Below are 17747 nucleotides of genomic sequence, written 5' to 3'. Positions count from 1 at the left end.
ATTATTTTTAAATAGTGTCAATAAAGAACCAGCTTACACAACAACATGGCAGTTTTAGAAACATGGGATTTACTCTACTACATGAATGCACTTCACCCCCTCACTCCAGTTGTTTATTTTCTGGATAACCGCATCACCTTTGGACACAAAAAGCAGAGTTGACAGCTCCGAGTGGCGGGTAGCGACACATGTGGTTTCACGAGGTAGTGCTCTGTGGGGAATTTCAGTAGACGGCTGGTATAGTGTTTTCCGCTGCCTACGTGTGTGTGTGTGTGTGTGTGTGATGCCCCCCCCACCCCTCCTCCGTGAGATCCAGTTGGAACTGGAAATTTCTGGCTGCCTGCTGGCTGCCTGCCCACTCACACAGGCCAGCCTCCGTCAGCAGCACTTCCGGGAGTGTCTGAGCACAGGAGGAGAAAGTGAGAGGGAAACAAACAGCAGAGGGCTTTGAAAGCAGAGACAGGCATGGGAACTGTTCGAGTAAAAAGCTGCCCAAGGCAGCCATGAATTTGCCACTGATATGCAAATCCATCTTTTTATACTGATAACCAGATGATGATGATAAATTGGGGAGAAAGAAGGTGTTTTTCTCCTCTTCAGCTGAGATTTTGAACACCAGCAAGACTCATTCGCAGTGCATTGCATGAGCTATTATGCAAATGCATCACTATGTTGGGAACGTAGAGGGGCGTGTTTGGGTTATCAGCATTTAAGAAACTGAATTCTTGACATCAATAGAATTATTAATGTAAGTAACAATTATTAATGATTATTAACAACGGGGCACCACCCTGTAAACAGGGACTAATAACCAAACGATAAACTAAGTCTCATAATTAGTGGCCACTCGTAATGTCAATAGTGACAGTGAAGGTTTAAGTTCGTACACTGACTACTACATCCAGTTCTTATGACACACATATGCACAAGTAATCACAAACGACTGCTCTTTAAAATATAACAGAATTTATTAAATCGGAATAATAAGTGATCAGATCAATTAATATCACAACCAACAACGCTATCATACAATTTGATGTGCCTAATATCTAAACAAATGAATAAAATGGGTGAGGATGTATTTAATACAAGTGTGTGTGTGTGTGTGGGTCTATGTGCGTGAAAAGAAAGGGGGGTCTTAAAACTACAGCTAAAGACTACAAAGATGGCGGAGTGGGCGTCAGCGTGTAGTCACGTGTGGAAAAGGGGAGGGGCCTTAACGAGCTTCAACTAAAACCTACCACCAGATGGTGGAGTCGAGTGACTTAGACAAAATGGCGGAGGGGGGTCAGTTATATGTAATCACGTGTGTGTGAGCACATGTGTTGGGACAATAGGTGAGAGTTTCACTCACAATCAGCCGAAGCTCTATGTGCATGTAAGTTACGGAAAAACAAGAGAAATAAAAGGGCAGAGAGGAATCAGAGTTTCTGTGTGCGATGTCGCGTTGTAGTGAAAATGAGGATCGCTGATCGTATCTCACACAAGTTGCCATTGTCGCGTCGCGAACTGACGACACTTATGCCCGATAGCCGCGCTTCCACACTTTACTCACAGAATCGATTCAAGGAAATAGAGCAAGAACAAAATGAAATTAAATAATCCCCAAATAACAGTCAAACAGGAAGCGCACAATACGACGGGCCCTCTGAGGTCTGTCGACGATTGCGCAATCTCTCAGCAAAACGAAAACAATGACTTAACACGACAAAAACACGGGAATAATAACATATAAATGAAGGCCAAGGCCTTAACTCAGAATCTACGTGGTCTGGTTCGGCCAGCGAAATGGCACGTGCCTGCTGAGTTGAGAGGGGGGGGTGTGAGGTCGATCGGGTCCTCTGTGGTTCTTCTTAGAGGCCGGACGGGAGTCCAGAGCGAAGAGACCGATTTTGGCTGCGTTGGTGCTTATAAGCGGGTCAGCCCGCACAGCAGGAGATTGCTTTTCGGCCAATAAAGCGTCCGTCTCAGCTGTGGCCGAAGGCGGGAGGTGTGGTCACCTCCCGAGGGGGCAAGGATCAGACCTCCGGTCAGCTTGTGAAGAGGGGAGACCCAATGTGAGGGACTCAGCCAGCCAGGAGGTGGCGCCAGACCCCAACATCCCCCCTTTGGTCTGAAGAGCGGGATGCTGGTCACGGTCTTTAGAGCAAACCAAGGGCTGGCACTTACATCCATGTGATGGGGAAAAACTGTCCATATATTCCTGAGAACCTGAAGCGGTTAGACAGTCCAAGTATTCCTTGGATCAAAAGCAGTGGTTAACAGGCAGTGTTCAATGTTCAGAGTTCATTGGTGTCTGGTTGCTAACTAAGGTGGCATCTGGGCAGATGACTTTAACTACTTTTTCCCTACTTCTACTATCATACACAATTCAAATCATAGGTGAGGAAAACATTATTCCCAAATAATTCAATCGCTAATATGATGTTGTGATACTTCAAGCATTGCGGTATAGTGTCAAAGAAAGTAACAACCCAAATAAAACAAAACAAAACAAAACACAAAGGATAAAAAGGAAAGAGGTAGAAAGAAGGGAAGCAGAGGAGGGATACAGTGGTTACTGATTCTACTCCTAGACAGGACTGGAGACCGTCAGCGGAGCGGTCGCCAGGTGGCTAACACGTGGAGCTCCGTATAGGAGGGAATCCAGTCTGTTCTGTAGCTTCTGGATGTATTTGTACATAATATGTGTGACGATTGCTGTGATTATCCAGCCACTAAGGAGTCCCAAGGCTAGCATGATGAGGTTGGTCGCCTGGTAGGGGGTGGGCCAAATCAAATGGTTAAACAATGTGGTAGTGAGTCCAGTGGGTTTGAGGCTGAACTGGACCAATTTCATCCCTTCTGTTAGAAGCTGCTGTTGAATGTTATCATCAATGGTGAGGTTTTGACCCTTGAAGGCGTCCATAATCTCAACCTCTACATTGTGTGTGTCTGGGTTGAGATAATGGAGGACGATGTCATTGATGTGCACGGTGGCTCCTTGTGGAACTGTCAAAAAGTGTCTGATTTGGTAAAGTTAGCTTAGTGGCGGTGTCGTGGCGATCGTAGGATACGAGGACTTCGGTGGCAGAATCTGATTACTGTGGGGATAATGTGTTCTATGTTATCGGTTAGTGCATGCCGACGGGGTGAGTTGCGACATGCAGTTAATTCCTATCTCTACTGGGGGGAGATGGCCGTAGCCTCTCCTTGGAGTGAACCCGGTTTGTAGGGTTTGATCTGGTTCGCATGGACCCATTTGTATGCCGGTGGCTGTTTGGTCTTAGCGACCCGGATCCGATATGCTACCGGTGAGAGTTTTCCTACGATTTCGAAGGGGCCTGTCCAGCGAGGTAGGAATTTCTTTGAGATTCCCACTGGGCTGGTGAATCTAAAGTAGAAGACCTTGTCGCCCACCTGGTATTCGTGGTGCGATGCCTTCCTATCGTAGTAGGCCTTAGAGCCTTTTGCGCTGTCTTCCAAGTTCTCTTGGGCACACGCAAACGTATCTCTGAGGTGCTCACGCAAGTCTGAGACGTACTGATGTGTGGTGTAGGCTGTCGCGACGCTGACGTCCTCAGGGTGGTACAGGAGATGGAGCGGGAGAGTCATCTCCCTTCCCGTCATCATTTCAAAGGGTGTGACCCCCGTGGAACGGTGCGGGGTGGACCTAATGGCCATCAGCACCAAGGGGAGTTTCACGTCCCAGTCTCTGCCACTGTTGTTAACATACTTCTTGAGCATGCTGACAATGGTGCGGTTGGCCCGTTCGACCTGACCGGAGGACTGGGGATGGTACGAAATGTGGTATTTGGGTTCAATTCCCAGGATGTCGTACACGTTAGTCATGACGTGGGAGGTGAAATGGATGCCTTGGTCTGAATCGATAGAGAGGGGTAAACCCCAACGGCTGAACACGTGGTTCAGAAGTAGGACTGCAGTCGTCATAGCCATGTCATTGGGTGCTGGGAGGCATTCCACCCATTTAGTGAACGCGCATGTGACGGTGAGGAGGTATTTGTTACCTCTTGAGGACTTAGGGACTGGACCGACCCAGTCGATTTGGAGGTTGGACCATCGGAATGTGACCCCCCTGGCTTGGAGTGGGGCACGACTGATTGGGCGGGATGGCCGGAACTGGCAACAGACCAGACATCCCCGTACATAGGACTTAGAGTCTCGCATCATGGTCGGCCAATAAGCAACTTGTTTGAGGGTATTGAGAGTTGCCCTGTAGCCCCGATGTCCTCCTGTTAAGGAGTCGTGAGCATGGGTCAACATCACCCCCCTATGGTCAGTTGGGACGACCAAACGGGACGGGCCTTGACCCTCGTGGCCAAGTCTGTGTCGCCTGGTTTGCGTCCCAGGTGCAGGGTCTGGAGGCACGACTGCGGATTCTCTGCTTTCTCTTTGGTTTGCCGCCGAGTGATCGCATTCACTGCGTACATTTGGGGGCTCGGCAGTCGTGGGAGTCTTTTGAAAAGATCTCCTGAAACTCGCGGAACAAGTGTCGAAGTGCGTCTGAGTTTCTGTTATCAGAGCGTCCGACTTCGCGAGCTGTTGCTCCATCTCTGCCTCAAAGCCAGGGTACGGTTCGTTTGTCGGTGAATCCGCACCCGTGACCTCGGATGTCGCGTCTCCTGGTGGAGTAGTGAGGGTGTACACTATCATATCGTCGCCAGTACTCAGGGAAGTGTCGTGGATTGCTTCACTCTGTAGCATTTCATGACGGACGATGGTGATCATTTTGGTCGGAAAGGTGTAAAGAAGACCATTCAGTTCACCCTCTCTAGCTAGGGATGGGGGCAGCTCCCCTATGACAGGGACTGTAAGTTCAAAGTCGTGGAAGGACTGGTCAACCAGTATCCCCAATGGTTGCCCTCCCGTCACCTGGATCGGTGAGTAGGTCAGATTCTGAACCAGTATGTAGGCTGAACGATTGTTCACCTCAAGCAGGGGCGTACCACAGACTGTCAAGTTCAGTACCCAAAAGCGGGGCAGCGGTTGGACGAACGCCTGTTCGCTAGGTAGCGTCTGTCCCTTAAGGATGACGAGGTGTATGGAAACTCCGGCAGTGCGGGCGGAGACCCAATGTGAGGTACTCAGCCAGCCATGAGGTGGCGCCAGACCCCAACAACTATATATATTACATTTTTAAATGTGTGCATACTATTGCCTGTTCAATACTATATATAATGTAATCCTCCTTCTTTTACCTCTGATTGAACAAAACAAACACATTTCGTCACCTTTTGAGTCACAAAAATGACATTTTAACTGCTGTTCTTGCTACAAAAGGATTAATCTGTATACAGTATAAATATTCTAGCAATTTATGATTTTATTGAGGTAAAAATATCAATAACTTCAACATATATAAATATCAATAATAAGGCAAAGACAACAACCAGTTCCAGAAACTGACGGACTGTGAAGCTTGCAACAACATCTTAAGTCCATGTTTCTCTTTTGCTACAGTGATTCCAGCAGTAGTTCAAGTGATGACTCCCCGGCACGTTCAGTGCAATCTGCTGCTGTTCCAGCACCCTCAGCACTTCCTTTATCCTCCCTCGACAAGGATGAACCACGTAAAAGCTTTGGTATCAAGGTCCAAAATCTTCCTGTGCGCTCTACAGGTTAGTCATAAGGTGCTCCTACGGTGCGCAACTACAAATAGCTTTTTTTATGCAGAAATAATTGTTATTTGTGTTTATCTCTCAAATATTGACACCTTTTTATGAAAAATCAATACTTTAGTATTTAATAACATGTTACTTTTTCAATAAACATTCTTAATAAAACATTTGATTGGTTTACTACAGATACGAGCCTGAAGGATGGTTTGTTCCATGAATTTAAGAAACATGGAAAAGTCACATCTGTACAAATCCACGGCGCTTTAGAGGAGCGCTACGGACTTGTCTTTTTCCGCCAGCAAGAGGACCAAGAGAAGGCACTCGGAGCATCAAAGGGGAAGCTTTTTTTCGGCATGCAAATTGAGGTCACCGTCTGGAATGGCCCCGGTAAGTTCTGATCTTTTAACTATATTGCAGCAACAAACATGAAACGTCAAAACGCACCAGGTTCGAATGGGCACTTGCTGTATTTTTCAGAGACTGAAAGTGAGAACGAGTTTCGGCCCTTGGACGAGAGGATAGATGAGTTTCATCCAAAGGCCACACGGACATTATTTATTGGAAACCTGGAGAAGTCCACCGCTTACCATGACCTGCTTAACATCTTTCAACGCTTCGGAGAAATAGTGGTAGGTTAATGCTGTGAAGTAGTTGGGAATATCTCCGTATAGGCAGTGGTTACCATGCTGCATAGTTTGAGATGACCATGCTTAATGAAAGCCTCTTTCTTTTTTTCATTATTGTGCAAAGGACATTGACATTAAGAAGGTGAATGGAGCCCCACAGTATGCCTTTCTACAATACTGCGACATTGCCAGTGTCTGTAAGGCTATAAAGAAGATGGATGGAGAGTACCTTGGTAACAATAGATTGAAGGTGAGATTTATCACGTTAATTTGATTTTACATTTTGCCTTAACTACCACATTATTGTCTTTCCCAACCATACTAGTATTATTTATGAGCATGATTTATGTAAACTGTTTTTTAAGTTTTTGGATGTTGGATCAAATATTTGCAATCTTTTCATTTTATCCTTCCTTTTTCAGCTGGGCTTTGGAAAGAGTATGCCTACTACGTGTGTTTGGTTGGATGGATTGGCTTCAAACACAACTGAGCAGTTTCTTACTCGTCATTTCTGCCGCTATGGACATGTTGTCAAGGTAAGTCTGTTTTTTACCCCTTACAGTTGCCCATTTTTCACTTTCTGGCAACATGGGACTCTATTTTCCTCTGTTTTGCGCAGGTTGTATTTGACAGAATGAAAGGAATGGCCCTTATCCTGTACAACAACATTGAATATGCACAAGCTGCTGTCAAAGACACAAAGGGATGGAAAATTGGGGGCAGTAAAATCAAGGTAAGTGGGGAAAAAAAACGTTGCTCTGTAATGTTTTTGTGTTCTGAATGCCTGACATCTTGTGAAATGCAACTTACTCTTGTTTTTTTTTTTTCAGGTGGACTTTGCCAATCAGGAAAGTCAGATGGCGTTCTATCGTTCAATGCAGGCATCTGGGCAGGACATTCGAGACTTTTATGACATTCTCTCTGAAAGAAGGTTTGTGTAGTTTCCTTAAGGAACAATCGTTTTGCCTTTATACCATCTAGTGTTAAACATTATCGATGCCAAAGTTTGAGGAAATTATATCTTGGTTTTTGGGTTCATTTCTAGGGATGATCGACGACCTCAATATGAGTTTCAAGCAGAAAGACAGTATTACGAAAATGTACGAACACCAGGAACATTTACTGAAGATCCACGTCGCAAATACCCTGCCAGAAGTCGGGAGTTCTATACAGAATGGGACCCATATCAGGGAGATTACTATGATCCACAATACTTTGAAGACCCCCATGAATATCGAGAATACAGAGCTGACCCGTATGAGCAGGACATTCGCAAATACAGCTATTTGCAACGAGAACGTGAACGAGAGAGGGAGCGCTTTGAAACGGATCGTGGACGTGATCACGGGCGGAGGACCATTGAGCGTAGCCAAAGCCCGTCTCACGTTGCCTCTCGCCGTCCTGCCAGCTCTACCGCATCTCCTTCGCTCTCTGAGAGGATACCAAGTGATTCAGATCGTCGTATTTGTTGCCGATCTTCTGAAAGAAGTGGTAGCTGCAGTTCAATCTCCCCACCCAGATTTGAAAAACTTGAAAAGGCACGCACTGAAAGGTATAATAAAACTGACAAACTTGAGATGGATCGAGTCTTTGAAGTTGAAAGAGGGAATTTGGTTGAAAAAGAGAAGCGGGCCGGACGTAAAGATCGAGGGGAGAAAGACAAAAGTGAGAAGCAGAGGCTTAAGAAGCTAAAAGTTGCATCACCCATTATCCAAGCATGTGAGACAGAACCTGAACTTGAACGAGATGCTAGCCCTGAGTCAGTCCTTCGAAGTAAAAGCAGTAAAATTCCAAAGGAAGGCTCGAGCAAAGGACGGTTAGATCTTCTACCTTGTGTTGTGCAATTAACACGTGTTAAAGAAAAAGAAGGAAAATTGATTGGTCAATCTGTCCAAGAAAAACTAATACCGAGGGGTGGGAGTGACAGTCCTAGATTGGCATCACCTTCAACTGACCAAAGGAGTCCTCCATTCTGCTCAGAACCATCAAAAACTGATATCTCTAAGCATGTAAAGGTGCCCAGAGACAAAAATATGCACAGTTTAGTGGAGGTTATTGACAAGGATGCTAAAGTCAAATCCAAAAAACATGGGAAATCTGAAATGGGATTTGACAGTTGTATTTCTGTAGATGTTGACCGTCTGGCTGCAAGGAAAAGGCGTTTTGAAGACTCTGGGAAAACTGATAAACAGAAGAGAACTAGCGAGGAGGATGTTGGTAAAGCTGGACTTCACAAACTATGGAACAATGCTAAAGAGACCGACTTGGATAAACATCTTTTGATAAAAGGGGTGCATAAAAAGGAGCACCACAAGGATAAATTTGTCCGAATGGTTTCAGTTAGCAGTCCTAAAGATGGACGAGACTGTGAAATCAACTCTGTAGGCTTTTCTCTGGAACAGCAGTCATGGCTAGGGGAGCTGCCTGAATATTCTACAGATCAGTTGGACTCTCCCTACCTTAAAATGGATTTCGCAGGATCAAAAAGTGAAAACAGCTCCAGTCTCACAAAGATGTTAGATGATGACAGCTTTCATTTGGATGAATTAAAAGAACAAAAACAGGTTTTGTCTGAAAACGAACAAGGGAGAGGGAAATGCAGGGACTCAAATGACGGAGATGAACACAATGTGCACATTGAGCAAAACATTTGCACCAAACAAATTGAACCGAGTAGATGGCTCCGACCTAAGCTTGGCGATCCTGATAAATTAGTTAAGTTTGAAAACCCAGCATGTATTGAGACTCATGACTTCGGAAAGGATATCATGCATGATGTTCCAAAATCAATTCAGGATATGGTCAATGATGAATGGTCTTCCAGTAAAAGAAAGAAAGTAGAGAATTTTGGCTTTGAAATAGTGACTGCAAAAAGACAGCACACCTTTCCAAGTTCCCAAAAGTTGAATGAAGACATTTATCAGAGTATAACATCCTCAATAGGACATGGTCACTTTTGTGTAAATGAGGAAGATGACACTGCCCAGATTTCTGTGTCCGTTATAAACAAAGACAGAAAATCTCCAACAACAGACGAGACATTTTCACACACGGAGTCATTGAAAAACAGTTTGGGACTGACACATTTTCACTCTTCTGACACTGAGCTCCCAAAGCTTAAGACAACCTTGCTTGGCTGTGATGAGGAATTGATGCACTGCTGGGAAAGAAGGATAAAGTCTGATTCACTTAGAATGGATATGACTTTCCCCAGTGATATTGCAAAACGTGAAACCATCCACAAACGCCTTGGCCAAGATTTGGAACCTGGAGAAGTGCAGTCTGATTCAGATGAGGACGGAGAAAACAAACAAATCTCTCCCAAGTCCAATAGTTCCTTGTCTTTTATCCTTAATGAACGTGACGAGAGGATGACGGACCTGAAGCTTTCAGGCTCATTAGAAAAGAATAAGTTTTATTCTTTTGCATTAGATAAAACTATAACTCCTGATACCAAAGCACTTCTTGAAAGAGCTAAGACACTGTATTCCTCCAGGGAAGATAATTGGTCCTTTCTCCCCTCACGTTTTCCAATCTCCCACAGCTGTTCAGATAAGGACAAGGTAGAGCTAGCACCTCGACCTATTCCTTCTTGGTATATGAAAAAAAAAAAGATTCGTACTGACTCTGTTGAAAAGCTGCATGATAAAAAGGAGGAACTTAAGCCACAGGACCAAGAACGACAAGACATGTTTGCCTCTCGCTTCCTGCACAGCTCAATCTTTGAACAGGACTCCCGCCGTTTGCAGCATCTTGAACGTAAAGACCAAGATTCAGAAACTGGAGTTGGTAGGCCTTTTGCTAAGCCGGGTGCTACTGAGGCACAGCCTGAATCTGGAGTGGGTGACATGCCACAACAGCCCATAGTGCTTTTCCATAGTCGTTTTTTGGAGCTTCAACAACAAAAGGACAAAGACCATTCTCCTCCTGATTCTGAGAATGATTCGATAGTAGTAGAGATTAAAAGGGATGAAGGGCAGAATAGTGATAATGTGCTGTCTGATAAGGAATCTGAGCCAGTATTGAAGGTTGATCACAAATCAGCTAGCCCCCCATTAACCATGTTAGTTTCCCCATTTGCTTTTTCCCTGAAAGAAATGTCTTCACCAGAAAAGAGAGAATTTTTAACTCCATCCTCAGATCAACCTGTTACATTTGTCAAAGAAGAAAAAGAAGAGCCAGTTTCTGAGGTATCTCCATCGCATTATTTTCCGATGGAAGACTTCAAACCAGGCGCTCCTAAGCTCACCATAACCCCTCCAGTTGTGCTTTTGGGGCCAGAAAATGAAATGGAAACAAAAGCAGAGTTGATAGAACCCAAAACCAAAATTGGAGATCGTTTGGCAGTGGAACATAATCCTCTTGTGGAAGATAAGCCCCCCATTCCTGGTGCTTCCCTAAGGGGTTTAGAGAGGGAGACTGTAGAATTCACTTACTCTGACTATCCAAAGATTGAAGAAAAAATGGTAATTATTAAGGCAGAACCTAAAATAGAAAATCAGGAAACAAAACACTCTGAGGAATCTCAGACAACTGAGACAGATAGTGAGGCATGTATGCCAGACCTAGAGGCTGAAATAAAACCATTACCAAATCGCAGACAACCCAAGAGTAAAAGGGCAAAACCACTGTCAGTATTGCGTACTTCCCAACCTTCTCAAATTGTTGCCACTGAGAAACCTGCAACACGAAAGAGTGAACGGATTGACAGAGAAAAACTCAAAAGGGCCTCATCTCCTCGGGCAGAAGTACCAAAAGTGTCTGAGTCCAAAGCCACATCCAAGTCACCAATCCATGCATCAGATTCAGAGCAGAACCTTGAGTCTAGTTTGATCCATGGCAGAACACGCCGCAGGAATGTAAGATCAGTCTATGCCACACTACATGAAGACGACCAAGCTGGTAAAGAGGTGGTTGAGTCAGCACGCACCATGCGCAAACGTGTTGCCGATAAAGAACCAATACAGCAAGATGTCCCAATTCCACATACCAATACAAGGCGAGGACGCCCACCTAAAAGAGGCATCAAACGAGGTGACGATGCATCGCCAGTTAAGGGGGATCAGCAGAAATTTATGGAAGAAGGCACAGAGGTCAAAGACACCTCCACGACTGTAGAGGTTGTGAAAGCCTCTGAGGGATGGCGTTCACCCCGCACCCAGAAAGTGCAACAAACGCAATTGACATCACCTGCTCCAGTTACCAAGAAAGGAGGTAGAATAGACAAACAGTCTGGTACCATTACAGTGCTAGCTGAACAAGCTGATCTGGCAAGTCTTGATGAGTCTGAACTTAATCCTAAAGCTGATTCTGAATTGTTTGTGAAGTTATCAGAAAAGGTGGAAAACGAAAGCTCACAAGTGCACAGAAAGGAAAAAGAGTTAAAAGATTATGATGGAAGGAAATCTACTGATGGGGATATTGAAAAGGTAGACACCACCTCCTCTGAGAGTAGACAACAGCCTGAAAAGAATGTTAAAATGAAAACACCAAGGCTGAAAATAAATACCAAGCAGGTCACTGAAGATAAACCGCACAGCTTAAAAAATCTAGAGATCCGTGTAATTGTTGATGATGTAAAAGGTTTACTATGTTCAGGGGATGATGAACTTGATTCATTTGAAGCGCCCACCATTACACAAACCAAGATAGTCGTAAAAGAGAATGAGGAAACAAAGATCATAGACTTTCCAAAAGAATCAAAAGAACTTGACACACAGGATGAAGAAGACACCCTATCCGAGCCTGAACTCCCTTCTGATCCGGCAGCTCTCTTAGCACGGCAGATGGAACTAGAGCAGGCAGTTGAAAATATTGCCAAACTTACTGTTGATCAACTTCCTCGACCATTTAAGGAACCACCTTCAGAGCAACCTACCACATTGCCTCCTGTCATAGTGGAGCCAGAAGCTGAGGTTGAGGAGAAGCGAGCTAATCCTGCAAGTGAAACTGAACTTGCAGCCGCTATTGATTCCATTACAGCTGAAGAAACATGTGCAGATGCAGAAAGTTTCACAGCTCCTCCTACTTACACTGGTCTTATCCCTACCCCAGAATCATTGACATCTTCCTCCAATGAGATTATGGATCCGGAAACACACATGGTGATCAACAATATTCTTGCTGCAGACTCGGATGATGGTACTGTGACACCCACCCCAAAGGGGCTAATGGCAGAGTCTAAAGCAGCTGAGGATGCCCCTCTACTTGAAACACCCAAGAAAACAGGCCGAGTTAGAGCCAAAACCCTGAAGAAGTCGAGAAGTCGCAAAGGTGCAGCTAATAAGAAAGGGGATACTTCTGAAGAGGTTTCACAACCAGAGCCCTCCCCAGTCAAGTTACCAGAGTCTATCCCAGAAGACCCAGAAACCAACAATTCAAAAGCAGACACTGTTACAGCTGGGGCTACTGCAGCAGCTTCTGTGGTCACTGCCGTTGCAACTTGTAGCAGGGATGTTACAAGTGCTATAACTGTAGACACGCCCAAAGAGACAGAACAGCCTGAAGTTGAACAGCCTGTACCCAAAGAATCTGCCTTTCATTCAGGCACAAGCAACATATCAAGTAGTAAAAAGCATCCCCAAGCAGAGGAGCCATCTACCCCTACTCTTGCCCCTGCCTGCCCAAAACCTGTATCTCACTTCAGTGTACCCCTGCTGCGGCCTGCCAAAATTCCACTTTCGCCAGACTGGCCTCCTAGAACTGAAGAAAGTAGAATCTGTGTTGCTCCTTCGTGTCAAGTTACAGTGGTAACTCCTTCTCCACCTGCATCAATTGCACTTGCAACCCCTTCAACAAATCCCCCAATGCCTCCTGATACAAAGGCCTCAGATATTGACCCTAGTTCTAGTACCTTAAGAAAAATCCTAATGGAACCTAAATATGTTTCTGCTTCAAACAGCAATTCTATACCTACCACTATGGTGACCTCTGTGCTGTCAGATCCTTCACTAATGTCAGAGAATGAAAATCCCTCTGATATTTTGGGTTCAAGACAGTTACACCCTGAAGAGAGAGCACCTTTACCCCCACAGCCCATATACCACAAACCCTTTCCACTGACAGAGTCCCAACAGAACTGTGGAGAGAAGATCCAGCATACAGTTATTTCTCCTGCTACCTCAGTAATAAGTCGAATTCCAATGCCTTATGATACAGAGGAAACTCCACGAATTTCTCTAAGCAACCGCAGCATTGGCCTGTCTATTCCCAAGCAAAAATTTAGATCAAACTCTAATGAGAATAATCGCTACCATGGCATGGATATTGTAGAAGATGCGACTAGAGAGCGCTCTGTTGTTGAGACCACTCCCTACAGTACAGGCACCAGTTCTGGCCTACGGGTCAATACATCAGAGGGTGTTGTTGTTTTGAGTTATTCTGGTCAGAAAACCGATGGACCTCATAGGATGAGAGCCAAAATTAGTCAAATCCCTCAAGCGAGTGCTGGTGATATAGAATTTCAACAATCTGTCTCCAAATCTTCAATAAAGCAAGACCCACTCATCACATCATCCCAGTCCCCTACCCCAAAAGTAACCCCAACTTCCACATCTTATGGGCACACAGGGGTTCTCTTGACAGGCCATTCTTATAACTCTCAACCTGTCATATCCAGTATGAAGCAGGAGGGTATTGGGTGTGACAAATCTGATGCCCCGTATCACACAGCGTCCCAGGGTGGCGTTGTAAAGATGTACCAACAGCCAGTTAGTTCTCCTAAAGTCTTAATTTACAACCAAGCTGTGATACAGCAGCAGCATGGCAAGAGAGGACTGGGGTCTGAACCTCTACCCAAAAAGATGGACATTGGGAAAGCTGTTCAGCAGTCTAACCGTAGCCCAGTCATGAGTCCACACCACCCATCACTATCTGGAACCCGCATGAGCCCCAGCCCTAGCATGCCAACTGATCGGTCAGCTCTACACCTAAAGCAAGAACCCCATTCCCCAAGAACAGCCGTTCACTCCCCTTCACACTTTGTCAAAGCCTGTCCCCCAAGCAGTTCTCCTCGAGGCACTGTCGTTCTAGGTCACAGCATACCACCAATTTCCACATATCATTCTAGTATACATCACCCGCATCCGGAACAGTCCTCCGTTATAATTCAACCTCAAAGTGTCACTCAGGCAATGGCTCATGAAGCCAGAATGAACACCTCACCAATGTCTGCGATAACTTATGGCAGGCGAGGTGACTCCCTGTCTTCTTCCCACCCAGGGCCTCCACAGCGCTCAAACACACCTCAGCCTAATGTCATCCGAGATTTGGTACTGCAGTCCCATTCAAGTTCCAAGGGTTCAGTAGCGGGTAGCGGTGGCAGCAGTGTAAGTGAAGAAGACCCCAGACACTTTAACCAAGCCCTTAGTAGACCGTCTGTGCCCCAGCTCCAATCAGATGTAATGATGATTCACAGTGATCACCGAGGACTCCACCCAAGTATACGCATGGACCAGTACAGAGACATGCACCAGCGCATCCTCATGCACCAGCAACTGGGAGAGCAGGTCGCTGTAGAGGCAAGACAGTCACGCACCTCAGAGACTGGAACGTCTTCAAGCAACATCTCTGGGCCTTCAAAGAGTCCTATAGTGGGAAAGACCATTGACCTTTCTGCAAAAGAATCTCTCAAACAACTAGAAGGAAAGATGATACATCCACCCTCCAACAAAAGTAGAATCAGGGGAGTCCATGCATCTTCTCCTGTCCTGGTGTCTCCTCACTCACACGGGGTTCAGCTGATGCATCCAGGAGGTGCGGGCTCCTTTCCAGTATATCGTGACATGCGAGGCTTTCCGTCCCAGTTTCCAGGACATCCTTCATCGGGACACAACCTGGCTAACCAAGGCATTACATCTTCACAGGTCACTTGATATGCTTTTGTTTTTTACATTTTGCAAATATTTCAGAATTTTAGAATAATTGTATTTCATAGATCATATTCATATGCACTTACAAAATATGCATTACTCTTTTTATTTGGTATGTCCCCAATCAGGTTCTCCCAGAGCCTGAGCTGGGTCACAGGGGTAAAATGTCTCAGTCACATGTGGGAGGAAGTGGTTCCAAACCTGAGAGTTCCCATCTCCGCCTTGCTACCTCTACGGACCTCTCGCACATTTCCCGAATATCGCGGGATTCAGTTTCCCCCTCATACCAGTCTCCCATGACGTCCCCTATGAGTCTTACTCATAAGCCAGATCTATCTCTACAGAAAGGCCCTACAGCCTTCCTGCCAACACCTATGCCAGCAGTACCCCCATCAAGTTCTCTAAACCTACGGCCTGATGCTAACTTGGAACATTCGGGACATCGTTCCGTTGACATGGTGCAGCTTATGACGGTAGGAAGACAGATGGACCAGCAATGTCATCATATATGGAATATGTTTCAAGACTATACCAAAGAGGAAATAGGTTTAAAACCCATTTTCTGTTTTTGTTGGACAGAAATATCCTATTGTATGGCAAGGCTTGTTGGCACTGAAGAACGATCAGGCTGCCGTCCAGTTGCACTTTGTTTCTGGCAACACCATCTTGGCCCAGCGCTCCCTGCCGCCGATAGAGGGAGGTCCTCTACTACGTATTGTCCAGAGGATGAGGCTTGAGGCTTCCCAGTTGGACAGTGTGGCACGCAGAATGACTGTGAGTATTTTTAGTTTTTACTCCCTCTGAAATGTTGGGTGCTAAATTTTGGATGAATTTATTTAACAAGATTGATTAAATAGAGAAGTATTGCAAATTCATGGATTTTCCGGCAATAACCTGATTAACACCCTGTGGGATGTGCTTTTATGTTTACATTTATGAAAAAGGCTTATCATTCATGGCAGGTGGACAATGACTACTGTTTGCTACTGGCTCTACCCTGTGGTCGAGACCAAGAAGATGTCCTTGGGCAAACTCAAGCCTTGAAAAGTGGCTTCATCACCTACCTGCAAGCCAAACAGGCAGCTGGCATTATCAATGTGCCCAACCCTGGCTCTAATCAGGTCTGTAGCCATCTAAATGTTTTCTTCTTTACCTCCTCTTTTTAAATTGTGCCTGTTTCAAAGTCCTCAAGGTCATGTCTCATCGTGTTATTTCAATTTTTTTGATTCGCAGCCAGCTTATGTGGTGCAGATTTTCCCGCCGTGCGAATTCTCGGAGAGCCACCTTTCGCGCCTAGCCCCGGACCTTCTCAACAGCATCTCCAGCATTTCCCCTCACCTCATGATTGTCATTGCCTCTGTTTAATTACCTTCATTTTTGCTGAACAAAGCCAACACCAGCCCCTTTGGAATTGTCCAGTTTTGTAAACTGGAATTGCCTCATATTTTTATGAGTTTGACTTTAAATCAAATTTAATTTAGCATGCACTCACCAAGTCCTTAAGTCCCTCAATGACATCGAATTCCAAAAACTATACCTCTACAGAGAAGGATCTGAAGGGTCGAACAGGATTTTCGATGATCATTTCTGGTTTATCATTTCATTTTTGCCATTTTTGGAGGTGTTGTGCAGCCTTTCCTAATTCATAGCACCTATAAAGCTATGGATTGAGGCCTTCCTGTGGGATATTTTTTACCTTCATAAAAGTGATTGTGATAATTTGTTTAAAGACAAACAATATGGGAAGTCATTGCACTATGTTAAGGAAACAATTGTGAACTCTGTACAGATTTGAGTGTAAAAGGATACATGTTATGGAATTACTTTAGTGATCAGCCATGTTTGTGCAAGATGAAAGAAAATCATTGCCTGGAAAATGATCAAGGATCATTTCAGCCTGATCAATCATACTGCTTTTGCTCCTTCACCATCAGCCAACTTCTACACCATTTCCGGACTAGACTCTCCATCCCGAAGTGTTCCCTACCCCAGGAACTCGAGAGGGGACGTTTAGAGTTGTACAGTTGCACTCAATGCCTCAACAGGGGACTATATAAAGAATATTTTGTTTGTTTATTTTTGTTTGCATCTTCTTTAAGCCTAAGGGTATTGTGGACAATTGTGAAACTGTACATATTATAGATATTTAAAGACTGAAGCAATGTGGAGAGACCAAGTGAATTATTTTACAAGACTGATCATCAAATGTTTAATTTTGTTTTCTTTTTCTTTTTTCCCCCTTTGGGCAGGGGCAAGAATGGGAATGGTGAGAAGGATCTGTACATGATCCAGTAGTGATATTCAAGAAAAAATATTTTTAGAAATTGATTCTGTGCCAAAATGTCTTTTGCAAATGCTCTGCACACGCAATGTATCTAAAACAACAATTTATCAAAACCTATTTTCATATGTGACTTTGTATTTTGCCACTCTAACGGCAGACTTGATTCCTTTTTTTTGGTATTGTTCATCAACCCAACTCTGTTATTACAGTGCTTTTACATTATGAAGTTGTATCCTCATTTTGAAGGAACCATTGTATTGTAGGGGTTGCATTCCTGTTCTCCCTCTCCCTGATATGGTCCTTTACTGCCCCCTCCTGTCTGAAAATCATCCTCTCACATATTAAGAAC

The 17747-nt window shown here is 44.7% G+C and overlaps 1 protein-coding gene across 1 annotated transcript in view; it reads left to right on the top strand.

Annotated features, from left to right (window-relative positions):
* Positions 1-16479, top strand: part of spen (spen family transcriptional repressor) — a gene marked incomplete at both ends in the record, with an annotated part of 28421 nt that extends 11942 nt beyond the window's left edge. Inside the window, 12 exons of the mRNA XM_079273069.1 lie at positions 5461-5618; positions 5805-6005; positions 6096-6247; positions 6369-6494; positions 6667-6780; positions 6864-6977; positions 7075-7175; positions 7290-8125; positions 14465-14763; positions 15694-15888; positions 16077-16235; positions 16348-16479. Of these exons, the coding sequence (XP_079129195.1) occupies positions 5461-5618; positions 5805-6005; positions 6096-6247; positions 6369-6494; positions 6667-6780; positions 6864-6977; positions 7075-7175; positions 7290-8125; positions 14465-14763; positions 15694-15888; positions 16077-16235; positions 16348-16479 (2587 nt within the window). The remainder of the gene's footprint in view (positions 1-5460; positions 5619-5804; positions 6006-6095; positions 6248-6368; positions 6495-6666; positions 6781-6863; positions 6978-7074; positions 7176-7289; positions 8126-14464; positions 14764-15693; positions 15889-16076; positions 16236-16347) is intronic.
* Positions 16480-17747: the final 1268 nt, after the last annotated feature.

Source organism: Melanostigma gelatinosum (assembly GCF_949748355.1).
Source record: "Melanostigma gelatinosum genome assembly, chromosome: 8".
Lineage (NCBI taxonomy): Eukaryota > Metazoa > Chordata > Actinopteri > Perciformes > Zoarcidae > Melanostigma > Melanostigma gelatinosum.
This window is presented reverse-complemented; position numbering and strand designations above follow the sequence as displayed.